The sequence below is a fragment of the Narcine bancroftii genome, chromosome 5 (assembly GCF_036971445.1).
Source record: "Narcine bancroftii isolate sNarBan1 chromosome 5, sNarBan1.hap1, whole genome shotgun sequence".
NCBI lineage: Eukaryota > Metazoa > Chordata > Chondrichthyes > Torpediniformes > Narcinidae > Narcine > Narcine bancroftii.
The window spans coordinates 167,486,363-167,500,704 of record NC_091473.1 but is presented as its reverse complement, the minus strand read 5'-3'; the positions used below and the strand labels follow the sequence as shown (position 1 = coordinate 167,500,704).

Here is a 14,342-nt window from a genome sequence, read left to right as displayed (position 1 = left end):
GAAAACAGAAAATGGGTTAGGAAGTATCTGCAGAGTGGGAACCAGCTAGTTTCAGAGGGATGGCCTTTTATCAAACATAATTAAAATAAATTAACTCTTTTGCATAATAAATTAATTTTTTTACGATCAGTAATGCTCTCAAATTATGATATAATTGACAATATATTTGGTTGTTGCTTATCTGAAGATGAGCAGGTGGCTTTGAAGAAACAGCTACAAAAAAGCAACGAAGCCTCAGAATTTTTGGAATGGAATCCTTGGAGAAGGCAAGGTGCAAGGATACCCATGCAATCCAACACACAGAAAATAGTTGGAACCTTTAAAGGAAAGGTAAGGGTTCAAATTTGTTTAAATGTTTTTTCTCCCTCACTTTTGCATGCTATCCTTCCTTTATTTCGCTCTGATTTGTTTTCTCTTTTTAAGCCTCCCACTTTTTAGAGGGGCAAAAAAAATCTCCAGTTGCCTCAGCATAGCTTATTAATTCCACTGTAAAGGTTTCGCAAATATACAAGCAGAAATAGTTACTTGTTGATTTTCATTCATGGATAATTTTCTCAATGGGAAGTTCAGGAAATGGATTTGAGCCATGTTAATCTGTTATTAAAATATCTGCTCAGATGAGGATAACCTTTGCAATGGGTAATTTCTTTTAGAGTAAATGACATGAATATTAGCTATTGAAGTGCCATAGTCTTCCAATGGACATTAGCTGAGATTTTCAAACTCAAAATATTGATGATCTTCCCACAGATGCTATCTGGTCTGCTGAGTTTTTCCAGCATTTTCTGTTTTTATTAAAGATTTACAGTATTTGCAGTTTCTTAGACATCTTAGATGTCTTTGCATTAAGTGGCTCAGCAATAAATGTGACTCTTTAGTGAGGAAATGAAAGACTTAACTATTGGGTATGACATTAATGATTCAAATTATATTACTCCTATCAACATACGAATGGCTTAAAACAGGTTTACAGGCAGTCCCCAGGTTAAGTACAAGTTCCGTTACTGAGGTCTGTCTTAAACCAGAATTTGGATTTAAATCAGGACCAGTGCATGTGGTCCTGATTGAGTGTTAGTTAGTCAAATGTTTATTTTGGTATATAGTGTATATATATTTTACCTTTATATGCATATAAAACACTTCCCAATATACCAAAAGATCTTAAACAATAATGCAATACAACTCCGATTATCCAAAATGGTTGGGATCAGGCCTGTGCCGGATAAATTTTTTTTTGGCTAACCAGTCATTTTTCAAAAACAGCCCAGTAGCAGCAGCAAATCACTTGTAACAGTGTTTAAACAACAACAATAAAAAACAAGGTAAGGGTTTTTAAGCATTAAAATAATGTTTAACTCGCACAAAAAAAAATGATGGCCACCACCAATCACTGACACTTCCCCACCGAGGCTCTGTTTATGCCGGGAGCCCGATGTCCCTGGTCAGTTCGGCTACGAAAAAATTTTGGATAAGAGGATTTCAGAGAACCCGATTTCAGATAATTGGAGTTGTACTATACAGTACATAATAATGCACTAATAATAATAATACAGTACAACTCCCATTAACCAAAGTTGAATTCTCCAAAATATTCAGTTATCCATAGATTTTTTTTTTTAATTTCTGATAAATGAGGATAGATGAAACAAATCAGAAATCCTCATATATCCGAAATTATTTCAGAGTTGGGCTGCCGGCTTGGTGGGGGAGGTGTCGGCGATCAGCATTTCATATCCGACTGTGACAAAGTATATAGATATGTTTTTGGGAGATAAATTGGGGCAGATATTGTTAGTGTAGGTCACATACAAACACTTTAAAACAGATCTTATTTAAAATACTGGAGCTCTGCTAATACTAAAATGTCGAGGCCTCAGAGCCTTTGCAAGAGCTTTGGAGAGTGCCCAAAAGACTTAACTAATGGATTGTTGTTTACAAAAAAGGCAACAGATTAAAGAGCTTGTTGGAGCTACATTCTGTCTGGAGGGGAACTTGCTGTTCTAAGAGGGTCATGTGGTTTTGCAAGCAGAGAGTAAAACAGGCTTTGTGCGTGCGTGTGCATGTGTGAGAGAGAGACACACACAGTTCTACAGTGTTACAGTCAGCAACAGCAGCTGGAACTGGAACAGGACAAGCTGGCAAGCTTGTGGAAAATCCCCATTTGGAAGACAGGTTGTGAGTGCTTAGTTCAGCCTGGTCAAAGCCCTTGTGGCTGTCTAATGTTTCACTTGGAATAAGTGAAACAAGAAGGAACTCTTTGGTGGCCTGAAAGAAAGAGATTATCATCTGGAAAACCCTGAGGGGGCAAGTTTCTTCGGCAAGACACTGAAGTGGCTGATGGAAGTAAATGTACAACAAATCTCTTTCTCTGAAAACCAACAAAAACCTTCCTGAGCAGTAGCCATTTACCTACAACCAGTGAACTTGGAAGAATGAGAAGTGAGATTGGACTGTGAATCCCAAAGAACTTTTCAGAACTTCTGCACACATTACATTCACATGCACTTAGAATTAGAAGGGGGTTAAGTTAGGTTAGTCAATAGTGATAAGTTAAAGTGTGATTCTGTTTTCATGTTTAAAGATAATTAAAAGCAACTTTTGTTTTAGTAACCATTTGTCTTGGTGAACATCTATTGCTGCTGGGCTTTGGGGTCCTCTGGGCTCATAACACAACATATGGCAGCTGCTGACCATTTCAGATAATCGGAGTTGTACTGTACTTTTAATCACACTTAAAGGCTAAAGAAGCAGCCAATTTGTGGGGTTTTGCAATGGTGTCCCCCCTCCCTCTGCTGGGCTGCATGCCCCCTCGCCCGCCTCCTGCTTTGCCCAGGCTGCGTGTGGCGTAGCCTGACAGCGGCATTGCGAATGTGTTTCTTTTTCTTACCTCCCCTCCCTCCCTGAGATCGGAGTGGGGGCTGGTGGCGGGCTGTTGGGGAAGTGCGGGGCATCAGGACCAGTGTGGGGACTGTTGGTGACACAATACTAATCATTTTTTTTAAATTTTTGATCATTGGTATTAAAATTTTGACAACCATACTCAAACCGGAAGTTGATGTCGTTTTACTTCTGGTTGGTTTGTAACTACAGATTGCTTGTAAATCGGACATTTTTAACCAGGAGACTGCCTGTTTTTTAGAGGACCAGCAAATCCATCTCTCAAGTTTTAGGGGTTTGATACATGGTTGTTAATTAGCTATGAAAATTAATATTGATTTATCTGCTTGTTATGCTAGCTTTAAAGGAAAGATGAGGATTAAAATTTGTTTAAATGTTTTTTAAATGTAAGTTATTTTTGAGTTATTTTCCTCAAATATTTTGAATACTCTATATGCAGTCTTTGTAATGAACCAATGTACTTGAATATTTGGATGGTAATGAAGTCTTGGATAATAAAGCATTTCAGTCAATTGAATACTTTCAAATATTGCACAACAAAAATGCTCAAATAATCAGAATTTTTTTTTGTTTTTTTTTAAAAAGGCACCTTCCAGCAGTGCTCATCAATGTTAATAAGTAGTGACCAGTACACAATCCTTTCTTCACGCTGAACTTGTGAGAGAAAGGAATGGCAAAATATCAACGTGTTAAATGTGAGAAGGCTAAATTTATGCACTTCCTAGGGTTTAGATTTTCAAAAGGATACTTTCTCTACATATTTCACAATTTCCAATGTTTTTGGACATTTATAATAATTTTTGAAAATGTCGTGAATTTCAAGAAATTGCAGTATCTTTAAACTCAAACACAGTCTGGCACGTGGTTGATTAGTTGAACAACAATGAAATGTTTTCTAACTTAAATATAGCCTCTCAATGAATTTGGATTTGGATCAGCCTCTGAATAATTGCCCCTTATTGCTGAGGTGAAATCTTTTAGTTGGCAGTTGCCAATAGTATGAATGTGAAGTGGTTTCTGTGGACTTGGGTTTGTTTCAATGCCATATATCTAAGTGTTTCTTTTTGTACAACCAACAAACCAGGACATTTCTAATACATTGTGCTAAAATTGCTTCCATATAAAAAGAGACTAAAATGTGCCTCTTACTGTCTTTCTTCCTCTTAATCTCAGGCAAGTTTACCAACTGCATCTGGGGCCCATACTGACAGTCGAGAGATTAACACTGCTCCAACTCTGACTGTTGCTTCAAATACAGATGGTACTATTGGAAAAGCTTCTAGCTTTAGTTTTCCAGATTTACCTGCAGCCATTCGTTCAACCTTTGTCCTTGGGGTAAGCATCCTTTGCTGCTTTTGCTCTCTAACCCCAACCATTATTTTGTTTTAAAAATCAGGTAAATTGGATCCTCATTCTGAAGAATTCTAATCATGAGTGACTCAATGCTATTGAGGGGAAAATTAATTGAGGTCACTTAGCTAACAAGCTGTTAATTAAATGGGCGATGTTTTGCAATGGAGACTGGTTTCTTGTGGCTATATTGAGCTTTTGATTAAATACATGATTATTCACATTTTCACATTTCCCTTGGGAAATTAAATTGCACAGAGGAAAGATTTGCAAGCTGTTCTACACCCTGAAAGTCACAGTAATAAACACCCTTCTATGGTCAAATTTACTGCAGGTCAGTCCAACAAAACTCTTTATTGGCTGATACAATTGTGATGGGAGGGGATGCAGGAAAACATCCCAAATACAAATTTCTTGCGATGCCAATCAAGAACTAGGTTTCCATCTGTCAGCATTCTTGAGTTCAATCCAAACCCTGCACTTCATGACTTGGATAAATACTACTCTACTTAAAATGTTTTTTTATGGTACAATATGTTACCTGTTGATATCTTTATGCTAAATTATATTTATGAACTGTCTATTTATACAGTGAAACAATTTTTAATCATGTATATTGCAGTAAAGATGCTCATCTAAATCTGTTTGGAAAACTGCTCCCCTGAACAAGGGTACCTTTATTTGCTTTTAAATGTATTAGAAATATGACTCCCTTAAATAGCGATGTGGATTGATGCCAAACTGCATCCTTTAATGTGTCCTAGTCTCCAAGCCAAAAAAAAATGCTAATTAAAGATATTGAAATATTTATGCAATGTATGTGAACAAGTTCAGATGTCTAAAATATACATCAGTGCACAAAATATCAGTTAATCCAAAATAATTTTGGTTTAATATTTCACAGCAATTAAATTAAAATATTAGATCATAAAGAATACAATATTATTCATGTTTTTAATTTGATTGAGTCTTGAGAAAGGGCATAATTCTGAAATACTTGTGCTAATCACCGCAGGAATTTTCACCACAAGACAATCTTTTCGGAGCAATAAAACGGGAACAGCAAAAAAAGTGGCTCCAAGAGCTTGATAAACAAAGGGAGGAAGAAAAAAGTAGAAAGCTGAAAGAGAAATTAAAATATTCAGAGGTAGTTTTTAATGACTTGGTTTCATGATGTGTTTAATTGTGAACATAATACACTGCTAGAATTTTCTTTTAAATAGAAAATATCGGCAAGACACCCAAGCATGTAGAAAGTTTTCATTTTGTTTGTTCTATCTTTGGCGTCAGTGTTGTGATGTTCCCCTCCTCTAACTCCAGTTGCAGTACCAGCTATTTTTCCAAACCAATTTTGTTCCGTTTTCTTTTAAACAGAGTTAAAGATGTATCATTTTGTCCTTTACATACAACATTTGTGCAATATGAGAGGAATTGTCATTTTCAGCTTGATCTTGATTTCAATACATTATGAGACTCAGCATGACAATATACATGGCAGCTTTGAATAGACAGCTGAACTTTCCATTATGAAGCCTGAAACAGATGTTAAAGCTGAGCTCTTGCTTGGATCCATTCAAAATGGAAAGATAAATGTAGCAGTTAATTGGCTACAGCCAGTTTAAAATTGTAGGACCTACTGGTACAAATACAAATGACCAGGAGAAATCAAGGGGATTAAGGTCATTTGGCAGTTGTGAACACAATTATCCATGTATGTGTGCACAATTTATAGGAAATAGAGTAAAATTTCTCCTTTGTTGCACCATTTGTCTTTCAGTTTCTTCTGGTTTTTTTTTAGGGGGACCATCACAGCAGATGGGCCATGCATTTCGATTCTTACCAGAGAAAACCGGATCAGAAAACTACAACTTTTGTAAATGTCCTTGGATCAACATTAGAAAAATCACCTGCACCAGGGGATGGGCAACCTAGTGTATTAAAAGTGCAGCAGTTTTCTACACAGGCCTCTCCTTTGCCTGATCAACGTAATTCTGCTGGAGAAGATGGAAGGATCATGGTGGATGACACAGGATTCAATTTGTCCAGTACACAGAAATCAAGGTTAGATTTGTGTGTCATTATTTTCCTGCTATAATGTTAATATTTAGGTTGATGTTAAAACTATTTCATATATGTGTGTATATATATCTTAGTAAAAGTTAGTTTTGGGTGGACATGGCTCATTTACATTCTACAGACACACCTGGTTCTTTGCAGCTGGTAGCTGGCTTCAGCGTTAACAAATGCATTTGCATTTTAAACACTATTGACCACAGAAACCAGTTTGAAAACTGAAGAGTCTGATGTTGCATTATAAGAAGAGATGAAATATTTTTCTGATGTTTCTTGAGATAAGTGAAACAATGGATTGTTTACTTGAGTATACAAGAAGCCATTTTGTTAGTAAATTCTAGACAGCCCAGAAACAGGAAAGAACCATCAAACAAAATTAATTACTTTGATTCTGTAAGTAAGTGGGCACACAAGTGTCAAGAAATATTATGAATTTCAAAGACTGAAATTATGTCACATATCATGTGACATGAAAGATTTGCAAGAAATAGATTCTCGAAATGAGAGAGTCATTTTTAAGGGAACTCATCATCCTGTTCAGACAGGATTGAAAGCAGCAATATTTCCTGCATAGTGAAGAGGGGGGGGTGGGGGGAGGGGAGGGGCGGGGGGGCGAGTGTCTGCGGAACGCGGAAGCTGCCTTTGTTACTCCTGGAAAAAAGGGAACACAAAATAAGTGGCTTTGAAATAAGTAAGCCCACATCTGACTGCCACTTTAAGATAAAGAGGGCAATTTCATCATTTGGAACAGAGATTCCAAAGTCTTCATTCAAGAGAAGAAAACACTCGTGTGAAGAAAATCTCTCTAAGACAAATCATCAAAAGAATTGTGAGTTAGAGGCTGAAGATATGATGTTTAAAAGTGCTTCATAATTATTTCTGAACTGAAAATGTCAGACTTTCAAACAAGACAAAAATAATGCTGTTTTAAAATGCACTTTTCAGAGTTTGGGACTTTAACACACAAAGACACACACACATTTGCACATAGTGGGAGTTAGAGTTAGCTATTGCTGTTCCTTTGTTAATGCTAACAAAGTGCCTTTAGTCCCTAACAAAATTGAGAAGGTTTTTAGTTTGTAACAAAACTGGGGGTTCATCTGGGATAAACCAAAAATCTGAGCTTAATTAGAGCTTATTTGATCGATTAATATTCAATTTGTTTGGGTAAAAATCTTTCTGAAAGCTAATTAAAAGGCGTGTGTGTGTATAAATAACAGCAATGGATATTAAAAAGTCTTTTTGAATCGTCAACTTTGCAGGCATGGGAAAAAAAAACAAGAAAGGAGTTGTTGCTTATCGCTAAAGTGTCAATGAAGAAAACTGAGATTCAAAGAATTATGACTGACTATTATGTAAAAGGGAATATTTTGAAAAGGAGGTATTGCAACAACTTCCTGGAGTGTAAATCTCTCGAGTAGCAGTTACAGCTGAGAGAGATGGAGTTGGAAAAAATTAGAATTGAGTGTGAGAGAGAGAGAGAGAGGAGACAGCAGGAGCTAGAGATAGAAAAATTTGGATTACAAAGAGAGGAAGCAGAAAGGCAAAGAAGATTTGTGGTGGATGAAGCAGAAAAACAACAGAGGTTTGAAATAGAGATGAAAGAAAGAAGAGTTGCATCTCCTGATCCTTGTGAGAGTTTTATGACTACTAGGGAAGTAAAGTTAGTTCTTCCATTTAATGAAGCTGATATTGACAAGTATTTCCAACATTTTGAGAAAGTTGCTGAGAATTTGAAATAGCCAAGAAACAAGTGGTCCCTCATGATACAGAATGTAATTCAAGGAAAGGCTCAGCAGGCAGTGACGATAACAGACTAAAAGAGTGGAGGAAATTTAAAAGTGCATTTTCAATAATATAAAAACATATTTAGATGAAAAGGGAGTAACAACTTGGCAGGAGGCTGCTGAATTAGCCGATGAGTAAGCATTAACTCACAATGTGAGGTTTGTGCCCAATCGATCTTTTTCATGAGGTAAATCTTTTCAAGAAGGTCATCTAAAGTATCTCCAAGTAAGGTAGAAAGTAAATGGGGAAGCAGTGCTAGAGGGAAAGAAGAAAGCAAGCCAGAAATGGAAAAACCATTTGGTTCACTTTGTAACTATTGTTAGAAATCTCATCTTGAAGAGAAGGAGAGATCTGGAAACAGTACCAGATGCTGTTCAAAGAAATAAAACACATGGAAGTAAAAAAAAAAGTAAAATTAGGAAGGAATTTGAATATTTTATGTCAGAGGGTAAAATTTAATTAGAGGAAGGATCACCACAAATAACTAAAAATATTCAGAGATACTGGGGGAACTCAGTCAATTGTGTTGGTCAGTATTGTTTTTTTTGGAGTTTAGGTGAAATAAATTTGATTAAAGGTTTTGGAAGTGAAGTGGAGGCAATACATTTGCGCAAAATAATCTTGAAATCAGAATTAGTTAATGGACCTGTTAAAATAGGGATCAAGTCAAGCTTACTAGTGGATGGTATTTCATTGTTATTAGGAAATGATTTGGCAGAGGATAAAGTTGTCCCTGCAGCGAAATTAACAGATAAGATAGTCATTGATGAAACAATGACAGATTTAACTATATACCCAGCATATCCAGTGATGAGGGTGATGGTGAAAAAGCTTGTCAGTGGAAACAGTGGTGTATAAAATTATTTAAAAGGGTTGGATGTCTGTGGCAGTGAACAGCAGCTGGAAAAGAACTTGTCACTCACTACCCAGAGCAAAATTAATAGAAAAACAAAGTGAAGAAACTGATCTTATTGAAATTAGAGAGAAGGCACTCTCTGATGAGGAAATTAAGAAAGTGCAAGTTGGATATTATTTTAATGAGGGTTTATTGATGAGAAAATTGAGGTCATGGGAGATGCCTGCCAATGTAGAATGGTTAGTTGTTCCTAAAGCCAATAGGGATGACATTTTAAATATAGCCCATCGTAGACCTTTAGGTAGACACCTTGGGGTAAAGAAAACTACCTGTAAAATTACATAACTATATTATTGGCCTAATTTAAGAGATGTTAGATGCAAGATCTGTCACTCTTGTCAAGTTTTGGGGAATCCTAATCAGGGTTCACCAGTTGCACATTTTAAAGCCTAATCTTGTTTTTGGAGAACCTTTTACTAAAATAATTGTGGACAGTATTGGTTCAATGCCCAAAAACAAAGCTTGAAATGAGTATTTGTTAACCATTATGTGTGTGGTTTCCTGAAGCGATACCGCTCAAGAACATCAAAGCGAAAACTGTGCCTGGGGCTCTAATATTTTTTTTTCACTTCATTTGGTCTGCCTAAGAAATTCAATCAAATCAGGGGAATAATTTTATGTCAGGTGTATTTCAACAGTTTATAAATTGGGAGCTAAACAAATGACATCATCTGCATAATCACCCATCAGGGAGCTTTGGAGAGGTTTCATTCAACTTTTAAAAACTATGATGAAGACTTATTTTCTAGAGAATGAAAAGGATTGGGATGAAAGTGTTCATTTGCTTTTGTTTGCAGTAAGGGAATTGGTGCAAGAATTGTTAAATTTTAGTTATTTTGAATTAGTAGTTGGACATAAAGTTCGGGACCTTTAATGTTGCTAAAAGAACAGTGGGTTAATGAGGATGTGCATTTGAATTTGTTAGATTATGTTTCAAAGTTCAAGGATCATTTACAGAAAATCTATAAGATAGCTAAGGAAATTTTAACAATGGCTCATGGTGATATGAAGGTTTGGTACAAAAGGAAATTTCATGAGCGTATTTTTTTAAACCAGGGATAAAGTGTTAATTCTTTTTCCAACAATTTCTAAACCTCTTGGAGCAAAATTTTCAGGACTTTATGAAATAGAATCTAAGATAAGTGAAGTTAATTACATGGTTAAAACACCTGATAGGAGACGTAAGGCACAGAGTTGTCATGTTAACTTGCTAAAACCTTATTTTGGTAATTGGATGTTAGCCAGAAGTAACCTATACAAGAGATGTTAGTTATTGATAAAACTAAGATAGTTATGGATCATGACACCACACAAGCTGATTCTTGCGAGAGTCACTTTAAAGAGAATATTATTCTAGTTTGTTTACCTAATTCAAGTATGTTTGGAAATTTGGATAAGTTGACTCACTTGAAACCTCAGGAAAAGGAACAAATGAAACAGTTAATATTACAATTCAGAAAGTTGTTTCCAGGTGTACCACAGTGAACTTCCATCACTTGCCACGATGTTGGAGATCCAGAACCTATCAAACAGCATCCATATGGAATGAATATTGAAAAGAGTAAACAGGTAGATCAAAAGAATGAGTACATGTTAAAGAATGACGCTATTGGTCATTCTTCCTCAGATTGGATTTTGCCTTTATACTGGTACCTAAATCAGATGTAACAGTTAAATTCTGCACTGATTATAGGAAAGTTAATGCAGTGACAAAGACAGATGCTCATCCTATCCCTAAGGTGGATGATTGTGTGGATAAGATTGGAAAAGCTAAATTTCTTACAAAAATTTATTAAAAGGTTACTGGTGTAATACTTTAACGAAAAGAGGATGGGAAATTTCAGCCTTTGCAACCCCACCGGGTTTGTATCAATACAATGTTTTACCATTCGGGATGAAGAATGCTCCAGAAGCATTTCAGAGGATGATGAATTCTGTAACCCAAGATTTAAAATATGCAGATGCTTATATTAACAATTGGTTACAGGGAATGACATATGGGAAGAACACATTTCTGCATTAGAAAATCTGTTTGATAAACTTTTGAAAGCCAATCTTACTGTTAATTTAGTTAAGAGTGAATTTTGTCATGCTTGGGTGATTTATATTGGTTATGTTGTTGTTCAGGGAAAACTGGAGCGTGTTCAGGATAAAGTCAGACAATTTCTGAATTTCCTATACCCACGGGTAAGAAAGCTGTTAGAAGATTTTTGGGAATGGTTGGATATTATAGGAAATTCTAAAAAAAACTTTGCTGGCATAACTCTTCCCTTGACTAATCTTTTAGAGTGAAATGTTTATTTGGACAGCCATTTGTCAGGAAGAATTTGACAAACTGAAAGAAATATTATGACACAAACTTGTACTTAGATCATCTGATTTTTTTGAGAAGCCATTTGATGCCAGTGAGGATACAGCAAGTGCTGGGTTATTGCAGAGAGATGACTATGATGACATTGAAAATCCAGTGGCTTACTTATGCAAGAAATTCGATAAACATCAAAAGAATTATTATACTATTGAGAAAGAATTAATATCCCTTGTATTAGCTCTGCAATATTTTGAAGTATATATTTGCACTGCTATGGAACCCATCATTGATTACACTGACCATAATCCGTTAGTGATTTTGAGTAAAATTAAAAATAAGAATAGGCAATTATTGAACTGGAGTTTAATTTTGCAAGAATATGACTTGATTATAACTCATAAAAGGCAAAGACAATGTCAACACTGATTGCCTATCAAGATGTTGAATTTACATGTAATTTCTGCAATATTTGCTTGTATTATGCTGTTTAAGAATGTGAAATCTATCAACCAAATAGGAGATTGTAATTTATAATTTTGACCATTTAGAAGTTCAGATTTTTCGTTTGTTGTGTGTGGTTCTTTGTAGCTGGTTTCAGCATCAACATTTGTATTTTAAATGCTATTGACAATAGAAGCCAGTTTGAAAGCTGAAGAGTGATGTTGCATTGCAAGGAGAAGAGATGAAAAATTTTTATGATGGTTCTTAAGATTAGTGGAACAATGGATTATTTGCTTGAGTATACAATAAGCCATTTTGTTAGTTAATTCCAGACAGCCTGGAAACAGGAGAGAACCATCAAACAAAGTTAATTACTTTGATTCTCTAAGTAAGTGGACAGGAATGCTTTTGGCACACGTGTCAAGAGACATTATGAATTTCAAAGACTGAAATGATGTAACATACCATGTGGCATGAAAGATTTGCAAGAAATATATTATCAAAATGAGAGACAAAGAAGTCAGTTTCAAGGGAACTCGCCATCCTGTTCAGACAGGATTGAAAGCAGCAATATTTCCTGCATGGGGACTTTACAGAGTTTGGGACTTTAATACACAGAGACACACGCACATTTGCACATAGTGGGAGTTAGAGTTAGCTATTGCTGTTCCTTTGTTAGTGCTAACAAAGTCTCTTTAGGGTCTAACAAAATAGAAAGGATTGTTAGTTCATAACGCCTGTAAAATATGGATTGTATTTAAATACACACGACCATCAAACAAAACTACAATATTCCTTAAGCCCATGAAGACAGTTGGGATATTTACAATGGAGCAAATATTCAGGACTGTCCAAAATAAAGCTTGTACATTTTAGGAGAGATGTACAAGCAAGATTTTGGACTTCCATCGCGATTTGCTCCATAGTAAATATCACAACTATTTTCATGTGTTTAAGGAAAAGTTCAAATAGCTGGTTATAATTATTATACTCTTGCAGGTCATTGCAAAAGCAAATAACTACATGAAATATAGGTGCTTGAATAGCAATATCTTTTTGCCCTCTATCATGGGAAAATGGTCATGGGAACTTAAACTAATATTTTGTTAAAAGGTGTCTAAACATACTAGTGCACCAAAGTTTTCAGTTGTAGCTTGCACCTTGTGATGGGGTGAATGTGGATCAGAAAAGTTCACGTTGCTGTTAGAATTTTCTGAGTATTAGAGGAAGTGCCTTGTGACATGCAGATATAATTTCTTTGTCGTCTTTTGTAAAAATCTTTTTTTGCGGGGGTGGGGGTGCTGCAGTTGTTCTTTCATCTCAAGTAACACTTATTGTTTATAATATTTCTTGTGCCAAGAACTGGAACTCTGTCCTCTCATGAGGATCTCTTTTATTTGTAGTATTATAACTTGCCAGTGAACCCAAGGAGAATGGGAAGCCAGGTCTTGGTGAGTTTAGAAGTGCTGGAAAGAGAGCCTCAGTGAGTTTAAGGGGCTGCTGGCCTCCTCCTTCAGTTTGTTTTTTTTTGCGGGTATGGGGAGCAAAATTGATCCATCAGGATGTATGAACAATCTGATTGTGGATCATTGGAATGTTACCATTTAATAAATGTAGTGATAACTCGCATGATTAATTAACAATGAAATAAGAGTTTGTTTAGTGTAGAATTTTTTTTATTCTCATTAAGATTAATGCTACTCCAGAGAATATTATAAATAGTGCATGGTTTCATTGCAGTTTTCTACGATCTATGACGGCATTATTAGACCCAGCAGAGATTGAGGAAAGAGATATACGGCGCAAAAAACAACTGGAACATCAGGTAACTGTCTTTTTCTGTAAACTGAGCAATCTCAGTCTTGGGATTTACACTGAACAAATGCTGAGAGACATCATTGCTTATTTATTAGAAGATTTTGTTTTTTTGTCAAAGAATGTTCAGGTTTTTGATTACACCTTTGCAATATTGCATTCCATTGAATTAGATATTTTGATGACAGAATGCAGTTGCTTTTCGTAATCTTTTAAAAATTTATTTCTACTAATATTAGAAGTTTGTTTGCAAGTGTGGGTTGACCACAATTTCACACACGATGTGACATGTTTCTTGATTTGTATGCTCCAGAAAGCCATAGCCATTCAGGTGGAAGAACGACGCAGACAGAGACAACTGGAAGAAGATCAGAAACAAAAAGAAGAACTTCGGCTGGCAAAAGAGAGAGAAAGGCTGAGACAACAATATGAGGAAGAAACTCGAACACAAATGGAAAAAGAAGCAAGTATTTTTCCCTACCATTAAATGTTATGGGAACAATTTTTATTTGAGAAATTATTTGATTGATTCTATCTGGTCCATTCATTGAACTTTTTAAATTGTTCTGTAGATACATTGATTAATTGCTTTTGATCTTCTTGTCTTTATATTAAGTTTTATCATTTAACCATATAACCGTTTACGGAGCGGAAACAGGCCATGTTGGCCCTTCGAGTCCGCACCGGTTCACTAGAACAACACCCCTAGCTCAACCCTCCCGCTTTCCGCCCATAACCCTCCGACCCCCC

At 35.8% G+C, this 14,342-nt stretch overlaps 1 protein-coding gene across 6 annotated transcripts in view; it reads left to right on the top strand.

The window, feature by feature from the left end:
* ccdc66 (coiled-coil domain containing 66) overlaps nt 1-14,342 on the top strand; it is a 55,195-nt gene that overhangs the window by 22,892 nt on the left and 17,961 nt on the right. For 5 of the 6 annotated variants that reach the window (XM_069939651.1, XM_069939650.1, XM_069939649.1 and 2 more), the window contains exons 7-12: nt 188-330; nt 4,072-4,233; nt 5,264-5,395; nt 6,047-6,309; nt 13,518-13,602; nt 13,906-14,055. In XM_069939651.1, the coding sequence (XP_069795752.1) occupies nt 188-330; nt 4,072-4,233; nt 5,264-5,395; nt 6,047-6,309; nt 13,518-13,602; nt 13,906-14,055 (935 nt within the window). The remainder of the gene's footprint in view (nt 1-187; nt 331-4,071; nt 4,234-5,263; nt 5,396-6,046; nt 6,310-13,517; nt 13,603-13,905; nt 14,056-14,342) is intronic. The other variant, XM_069939652.1, reaches the window with a different exon arrangement.